Source organism: Helicoverpa armigera, chromosome 2 (genome assembly GCF_030705265.1).
Source record: "Helicoverpa armigera isolate CAAS_96S chromosome 2, ASM3070526v1, whole genome shotgun sequence".
Taxonomy (NCBI): Eukaryota; Metazoa; Arthropoda; class Insecta; order Lepidoptera; family Noctuidae; genus Helicoverpa; species Helicoverpa armigera.
Window position 1 is genome coordinate 2,697,473 of NC_087121.1, and position 9,291 is coordinate 2,706,763.

General features: G+C 36.2%; 1 protein-coding gene across 1 annotated transcript; it reads left to right on the plus strand.

Annotated features, from left to right (window-relative positions):
- The first annotated feature begins 175 nt into the window (after positions 1–175).
- Sec15 (Secretory 15) lies at positions 176–8,514 on the plus strand. Its single transcript, XM_064037584.1, has 16 exons — positions 176–404; positions 594–740; positions 912–1,017; positions 1,311–1,449; positions 1,869–2,049; positions 2,317–2,392; positions 2,660–2,801; positions 3,171–3,464; positions 3,804–3,939; positions 4,195–4,280; positions 4,880–5,090; positions 5,498–5,590; positions 6,142–6,256; positions 6,787–6,883; positions 7,185–7,385; positions 7,806–8,514. Exons 1-16 carry the CDS (start codon positions 384–386, stop codon positions 8,047–8,049), a joined length of 2,289 nt encoding a protein of 762 aa, XP_063893654.1. The 5' UTR covers positions 176–383; the 3' UTR covers positions 8,050–8,514.
- The last annotated feature ends 777 nt before the right edge of the window (positions 8,515–9,291 follow it).

The following is a 9,291-nucleotide window of genomic DNA, read 5'->3' on the forward strand; positions in this document are numbered from 1 at the left end:
ACAGCTTACTTACCTCGTTTCCTATTTTTAATTAAAAACTAAATCTTTATTTCATAAATCAAGTGCCTATTGTTATACATTGTTGTTATATGACTCATAATTATTAATTGAAGAGTCAATTATAACAATAATAGTTTTGACTTGTTGGACGTATGATATAATTGTAGATGGGAACGTTAACGTCTAAAATGTCCAATTTGTCATTGACATCATATTTTAAAATGTCAAAATAAAATTTTAATAATATGTTTTGGGATGAATATATAATCATTACAAGTGCTTTCAATTCAATTTCATTAAAAGAAACAAGCTTAATTTGAATAAGTAAATACTTAAGTTTCACATGATTTCTTATTTATAAAGAAAAGTGATCGTGAGCAAAAATGACGAACGCTACAATCCAGGTAACACCCACTTTGAATTTTTCTTCTAAAACTTGCTTAGTGCTGAGAACAGCTCGAAGAAGAAAATAATATACCTCAACAGCTACTTGGTCCACCATCCGACCAAAGCATTTTAGAACTTAAAGATACAACACACAATTAATTTTCAAAATTGTTGTCATAAAACTTGAATGTACGCCTTCTCTTCAGGAGATTGAAGGTATAGATGACTACTGGGGCCCGGCATTCCGTTCCATATACGAGGGGGAAGGCCACGAAGCATTCGTTCAGCAGTTGGATGAGAGGATCAAGCAACATGACAAGGAAATTGAGAAGCTGTGCAACTTTCATTATCAGGTATGTTATCAATTGTATTTTTTTTAAGTTGGAACTGAAACGGACTGAGTAATACTCTTTGTTATAACTTTTTTATCATATGAGGCTCTGTTGAACATAATTACTTTTCATAATACAAAAACAAGACTTATTTTGTTGCATAGTAATCACAGTTGTGATGTTAATTTTCAGGGCTTTATTGACTCAATCCGTGAGTTACTACAAGTGCGGTCACATGCTGAAGAGTTGCATGCGGACATATCTAATGTGGACGCCAATGTTACTGACACTACTGACAGTAAGTTATAATTATTGTACCTATGTTGTTGTTTTTTTTTTTCTAATAAATATGAGTTTGAAATGTTTGATAATAGCAAACGGGTTTTGAAACAAGAACAGCTAGTTAGCATTTTTCTGCTTAATCTGCATCAGGAAGAGTCATTTAAACAAGAGCCAGTGCCTGTTTTAATAGAGCAGAATCATATTTTTTTGTATATTGATTATTACATACAAATATTATCAGCAGGACAAATAGCCCTTGATGTACAAAGTTTAATTCTTTAATACAAAATCCTACCTCTTTCCCATCAGGTCTATGTGCCAAAGCTGAGGAGTTGATAAGAGCTCGCAGAGTAGAGCTGAATATTGCTGCCACTATTGAGAAGATGGAACTATGTCTACCCTTGCTTACTACTTACTCTAAGCTCAAGTCACAGGTGGATGCCAAAAGGTATGTTTATGTTATGCTTGCAAGTATTATAAACTAGCTTTCACAAGGTTTCACCTGCATCCTGTGGGGAAATTAATCCATGCCCCCACATGAAAACTAGCCTACCTTCAGGCTAAAATGTGTAAAATAAATATAGACCAGTATGTTGGTGTTACTCTGTGTTGTCACAATGGCATCTTTTAATCTTGGTGTGAGTAGTTCCCTCGGAACATGGATAATATTGTCTCTAGTATTAAATATTTTTTTAACGGAAATGATATCCTCCATAAGAGCTATCTAAGCTTCCTGTTAAAATAAGAATAACACACAAGTAGCCATTTCATGTGCATCCATCCAAAAAACTAAAACTGCAATTCAAAGTGTTTATATTATGTAATTTTTTTAGGACTATTATTAATTGAATCCTCTATACTTCACAGATATTACCCAGCTCTAAAAACACTGGAACAATTAGAACATGTGCTGCTACCTCGAGTGGGTCCATACAAGTGGTGTGCTCAGATCTCAGCAGACATACCGCGGCTGAGGCAAGCCATACAGGACGCCTCCATGGCAGACCTGAGGGACTTCCTCGAGAATATACGGAAGCTTAGTCCGCAGGTCAGTTGCTATTAGTAGTAGAAGTAGCCAATATGTAATGCTGATATATTAGCTGTATTATTTACTGCCAAAATTCATCAAAATTAATTCAGCGAGAGATAAAAGAGGAATATCCATACCAAATGTCGAGAACGAAAGGCAGATGGAACCGTGAGGAACTAGTATGCTATAAAGGGTTGTATACAAAAGAAAAAAGAAGAAAAGTAAAACAAAAGAAAGTCATTGATTTAATTCATGATATATGTATGTCATATTAATTTTTCATAGGTGGGAGCAATGGCTTTGAAACAGACACAAGAAATGCTGGGAAGAAGTTTAGCAAGCATTGTCAAAAACAAAAAAGGTAAGACATTTTTTTTCTGGGTCTTTTTACATAAATACATATTAATATTAAACAAAGTACATATGTACTGCTTAAAATAATGGTTCAATTGATTCAGTGATTATTATTGTATTTATTGAGATATTTAAATTTAAGTACATCTTCTACAACTTCTATTTAATTTAGGTTTAAGTGCCTATTTAAATAGAGTATTGTGTCTAGAAAGCCAGTTATTTTTAATACATATTAGTCATATAGTAATTTTTCTGTAAATATTTATTTTCTCAGACATGGCAGTACTAGGCATGTCAGCTAAAGACACGACAGGACCGCAGTGCCCACACGAGCTGGTGGACTTCAGTCCGCTACACCGCTGCCTACATATACACAGCGTGTTGGGAGCTAAGAACGACTTCATACAGTATTATAGGTGATTATTTACATAGGTGTTTTAGGTTGTTTCAGTAATGTTTTGTTTAAATATTTTCCAATAAATAGTTGTTATAGAGGTAAACAAAAAAGGCTTAACTTCCGAGCGTAGGTCTGCGCATGTTTACGCTTATAAAATTCGGCACGACCCGTAGAAATTGTGGAAGCTTTATTTATTAACTTGTTGTTGTATGTGTGCTCATGTAGACGAAGCTGTAAAAAGAACTAGGGAATATAATCAAACTCTAGAATATTTTTTTTATTTTTTTATATCTGTCACAGAAAGAAAGAATTTTCATTAATGTTATATCAGAAACAGCAGTCTAAACTTACCCACATTAACCAAATAAATATGTTTTTTTCTGAACAGAGCGCAACGCAAACAACAAGCCCGTTTAGTTCTCATCCCGGCCTCCGCCAACCTCCACGACTCGACCCAAGGAGTGAAAAACTACTTAAACGCAGTCCTAGGCTTCTTCATCCTCGAGGAGTACCTCCTCAGTGCAGGCTCAGGTCTGGTCTCCAAGGACTGGCTTCTAGACATGTGGGGGATGTCGGTGACCAAAGTGGCTGCGACATTGAGGACCAATACGTCATTGATAACTGATCCAACGCTGATGCTCAGTATAAAGCACCAGATTGTGCTTTTTATTAATACGTTGAAGTGAGTATTTTTTATATACTATGTTTATGTTCTTTTAGAAGTTATTATTCGCTTACGCCCGCGGTTTTATTTGTGACCCTATGGAACTCTTTCCATATCAAGTGGGGGATAAAAAGTATTCTATAGCCGCTTCCTGGTTATAAGCTACCTTCCTACAAATTTTGAGGAAAAATCGGTTCAGCCATTTAAATACTACTTTATTTTTGTACCTATACTATAATGTATGTGTTGTAAGATGGATGGACGGAAAGAATTTTTAGAAAAAGGGTTTCTTTTTTCTATTCGGACACAGAAGACAAATATAGAAAAAAATATACGTATTATTTTGCCATTTATCAGGTGTTACGGCTTGCCGACGGATCCATTACCGACGTTACTCCAAGAGATGGCTGAGCACTACACCGAGGTGCTGATGCAGAGATGGGTGGTAGTCTTCCGCGATATACTGGATAACGCATCCTTCTTGCCTATTGAGGTAATATATACACCTTATACATCCGGTCGGTTAGCCCCATTGTAAATTGTGTTATGTAAAATAGAGTAAACTATATCAGATGTAATTAATTAAAAATACTATCTACAAAAACTTTGGGGTCGGCTTCTATTCTAACCGGATCCCGCCGAGTACGAGTGTTTAACATGGGGTGATCTTTTGTACGAAGTGTTTCTTCACCTTGTGATCTCCTCAAACGGTTTTTACACATTACATATATGATTCTTTTGTGTACAGGTGGAGACACAAGACCAATACGAGGGTGTTATGGACACATTCCCGTATGACGGTGACGAATTGGAGACTCAGCCTTTCCCAAGGAAGTAAGTAATTTGATCTATGTATAAGTAGGTATAGATTCGATTTCATGAACAGATTTTATTCAAAAAATTGTGTTCTGTGTTTATTCCATGATTCTATGTAAACAAAAGTTTTAAATATGTATCTTTGTTTTGGCATACAAACCTGCAGTATACATGAAATGAATTTGAGCACGTAAATGTCGGTCCTGCGCCTGATCTCTTTCCGGTCGTGTCGGATTGCCGTCCCATCGGGCTATGACAGTGAAGGAATAGGGAGTGCACCTGTGTCCAAGCAAATGCTTGTGCACTATAATATGTCCTGCGCAGCTGGCTAATCTCCTTACTATCGCGAATAGCCGCCGTAGCCGTTATTCAAATCAAATCAAATCATCTTTATTATCAGGCATCAAAGGCCCATAGATAAATACCTTAAAACTAGCATACATATGTTATACAAAATTGTTAGTAAATAAAAACTTAAAACTATGTTAGTAGCACTTCACTTATGCACTATGTCACTGTGCGGTCCTGTGGCACTTGTCCGCGGAAGCGACTAGGAGGCTAATCGGCTAGGAGGACATCATCATACATGAATACATAGTTAAATAATATTTCCCTAGGTTCCCATTCTCGTCGATAGTCCCGGCAGTATACGTGCAAGTGAAGGAGTTTATATACGCATGGCTGAAGTACTCAGCAGGCCTAGGTCTGGGCGGCGGGCGTAGGGCTGCGGCGGCAAGACATTCCGCCTCGCTGCTATTGAGCAGGTCTTTTACTGGCTGCTTGTCTGCGCTGTTCAGAAGACCGTTGCCGCTTATGCAGTTGGTGCAGGTAAATATAGATAGATTTATTATATGATTTTATTCTATTCAGTAGTACTCGTTGTTATAAATCCATGTCAGAGGCCGTTAGGCGGATTTGAGAAACTCTGATACATAGGACTTGTTAGGTGGTAAGCTGTAGCTTAATCGATAAGTCCTGTCATCCTGTGTCTATGACCTGTATTACCAGTGAGAGTACCATTAATTCATACCATCAATATCAATCCTGCAGTTTCAAAGATAAGCTGGAAGCAAGAAAATCTGATGCTTTCCAATGTTACTTTTAAAATATAGATAAAATCAATTATGTATTCTATAACGAAGATGTAATATGATAAACTAAAAGATTTAATACTACATTTTATTTGAAAATCCCTACTGCTATTATTTATATTGATGACATGACCATTGTTACAGATAATCGTGGACACGCAGTACTTGGAAGGCGCTACACTATGTCTGTACGAGTTCATCAGCAACATCACCGGCTCTGAACTAGTTACTACACAGGTGAGTGACAAACAGACATACAAACAAACAAGGAATTACATCTAAAGCCAATTTCGCCTTTCATCATCCTCTTGCCCTTATCCCAATTTTATTTGGGGTCGGCGCAGCATGTTTTCTCCTTCCATACTCTTCTATCTGCCGTCATCTCACAAGTAACATTCTTTCTTACCATTATCTACTTTCACACAACCCATCCATTAAGCCAATTCCGCCTTTGCTACCTGATAAATTTGCGTGGGAGAGGGGAGGGGGTGAAAACCCTGGTAGCTTATAGCATTCAGTTTCTGGATTAATCTAGATTTTAAAAGATTTATTATAGATGAAGATGAAGATTACAGATGAAGATTCATCATCCAAAGAGTCGATTGATATTTGACGAAGACCTTAGCTGAGTTTCGCCCTCGTTTCGTCGATATAGGATATATGTATATTAGTTGCTCATTTATTATTATTCAATGTACTAGTCTTAATGTGTATTTTCTGTACAAACTGTATGTTGCTTCAAATATAACGTATAGATTATATTTATGCATAACTTTTCATTATTTTAGACGGCGGGCAGTATGTTCCAAGCGGCTCGTGATGACGCCGAACAACAGATTTGCGACAAACTTGAGAAGAAAGTCGACGAGTTTCTGGACCTCGAAAACTATGATTGGTTGCTAGGTAAGTTTTTGGACAAAAGCGATTTATTTTCTTTAGTACATTTATTAGTTTTCTGTACATTCTTATTGTGAAGTCCTACTAATATTATAAACGCGAAAATTTGTATGTATGGATGTATGGATGTTTGTTACTCTTTCACGCAAAAACTACTGAATGGATTTTAATGAAACTTTACAATAATATAGCTAGAATAACACATAGGCTACAATTTGTAAACATATTGTTCGAAATACTAAACCTGCGCAGACGAAGTCGCGGGCACCAGCTAGTTTGAAATAAAGGTAAAAATCTTGATTCTTCACTTTTATATGGAAGAATTATTTCAGAAAAGTGTAGTAAATACCAGAGATTTCAACATGATAAATGATAGAAATAAAAGATGTGATGGTCAGAATACTCTGCTATTTATGGCACATTTCTAAAAAAAATTTGGTCCTATACAAAAAAAACAGGAAGGATCAAGACTTTTACCTTCTAGACTTATTCCACTTTAGTAGTAAGATAACCTACCAAAATTCCGTGTATTTTAGTGGAGCCAACTGGTCAGGCATCATCTTTCGTGACGGACATGCTCAGCTATCTGTCGGGTGTGCTAACCTCACTAGAACAGCTGCCCGAGAGAGCAAGGTATTTTTCTTATGTATTTTTGGTATTAAAAATGTTGGTATAGTTCCGTAGTTCCTATAGGGCATAGAGGGAACGATTTTTCTTAAATAAGACACAAAAAAAAAATCGGTATCGCAAAAAACAACAAACAAAATCAAGTGACCCAAACTCCTGACGCCAAACCATCAAGGCGCTAAGTCTAGAAAAAAAAATACAAACACCCGAATCTAGAACGTTTTCTTTTTTGGGAAGTCTGTTAATCATAGATAAAAAGGTGAATAATGAAGTGACAAATTCTAATTTTTCCAATTTCACCTACCAGGGTAGCAGCAGTCCGAGCGGCTACCAACCGCATCGCCACCCGTCTCCGAGCGCTACTCCTCGACCCTGCAGTGAAGCAGATATCCTCCGGAGCGTTAGACCAGCTGAACCTGGACGTGATACAGTGCGAGCAGTTCGCTGCGGGGGAACCCGTGCCGGGGCTCAAGGAGGGAGAACTGCTAGAACATTTTGCTAGCTTGAGGTGAGGAAATGGGCTGTCTTCCTTCAAATTATACAGGTTGGAGTGCCAAGGATTAAGTAAAGAAGGTTCCAGAACATTGTTTAGGCTTGAGGTAAGATAAAGCGCATGTTATTTGAAGAAACGTTCATTTTAAATTGGACTAGACAGTCTGAAAAAGAATCGTGAGGAGTATCAGAGATGATGGAGTGATGTTTCTAAAACACTTTGCGAGGTTAGGCAGAAATATTTCCATGAAATAACTGGGGTCGGTATCAGACCAACTTACTGATAGAAGTAGCTAAAATATTGTGCAAACTTGATGCAGGAAAATGTTGAAAGTTTATATTCTTTTAATATTTTGGGGTCAGCAGGATTCCACATTTTTTTATACTAGTAACCACATTTTTTTTAAATAAAATTAACGCACAACTCTCTTTACAGGCAACTCCTAGACCTAATAACAGGTTGGGACTGGTCATCCTACCTTCACGACATCGGCATCGACGGAGGCAAGTATTCACTAGTGACGCCCCGCGACGCCGCCACACTACTCGAGAAATTAAAAGAAGCTGAACAGAAGTCTTCTGTCTTCTCCGTCTTGAAGAAGAACGAAAGAGACAGAAGGAAGTTGCTCGACACCGTACTTAAACAATTGAAGCAGTTACAGAATCAGGATGGATCTTGAATTGATACACAACCTCCGCCTTTTTGGGAAGTCGGTTCATAAAAGAGGTTATATATAAGGCATTATTTGAGTAAGGAGTTTGTATATTTTTTTATGTTATGGCGGTCAAGTCATTAGTTAGGGTATGCAACGAAGTTTTTAAAGGAAAATATGTATTAGGTACTTTAGATAAAAAAATCATAAATACATAGTATTAGTTATTGAATGAAATATTTTCTCGTGTGTGCTCTCGAAAGTAGCTTGAAGACTTTATAAAAGTTTTCGAGTGTTTTTTTTTTTCATAGTTTCTCCTGTCATGTTCTTATTCAGCCAGTAATTTATAATTGGGAATTATATTTCAAAAAGTATTTAGTTTTGTACAATATGCCTTATCAGCGTAGTGATAGCAGCATTTATAGATGTTATTATTTAAGTGTTAAATAAAGACATTGTTTATCAATACGTAATAAATTATTTATTGTAAAATTCTAGTTTTATTTATTCAAAAGGCAGGAATGCACTTCTATTCAACTAGTCTGGTACATGAACTAGTAGACCGGTCTAACCGGTAACATTGTAGGTCATGAGCTATCAAAATAATAAAAACATTAACTTGAGTGAAACTTGAGACATTTTCCGAGACCTTGTTGTAAGAATGAAGTCCTTTAAACTGAATCAAGCGCATTTGCGTGTAATGGTTAAAAACAAATGTAGATTGTATCATGTACTTTCTAGTTATCAACGATAGAAGTATATTTTTTATAAATATGCAAATGCAAAGTAAAATATTTACCCCCTTACTTATAAAAATCTCTAATCACCTTCTAAGCAACATTTTAACTAAACACTACTTAAAGCCTTTAGTAGTGATTAAATGTTAGCTAAGACATGTTTAAGCAACGTTTATAAGCAAGAATTTTCTTAAACAGCCCTAAAGTATTACTTATTATTTAATTCACGTTTATAATTAAGGCTGTTCCTCTATATATACTCTTATAGCACGATACATTTCTAAGAAATCACATCAGAATTTACCATCAACAGATCATAATAACTTACTTCAAATGCATAAGCTATTACAAAACTCCCAGTATGATCACCTACTATATTAATAATCGCACTATCAAGATTGCTAAGATAACAATAATCGAGTTAGCGGCACTCTATTAAAAAATTAACTCACAATAGTTGCGTCAGAAGTCAGAACTAACAACTGTGACTTATTCCAGTGTAAAAAACAACAATAGTAACTGATATGATCAA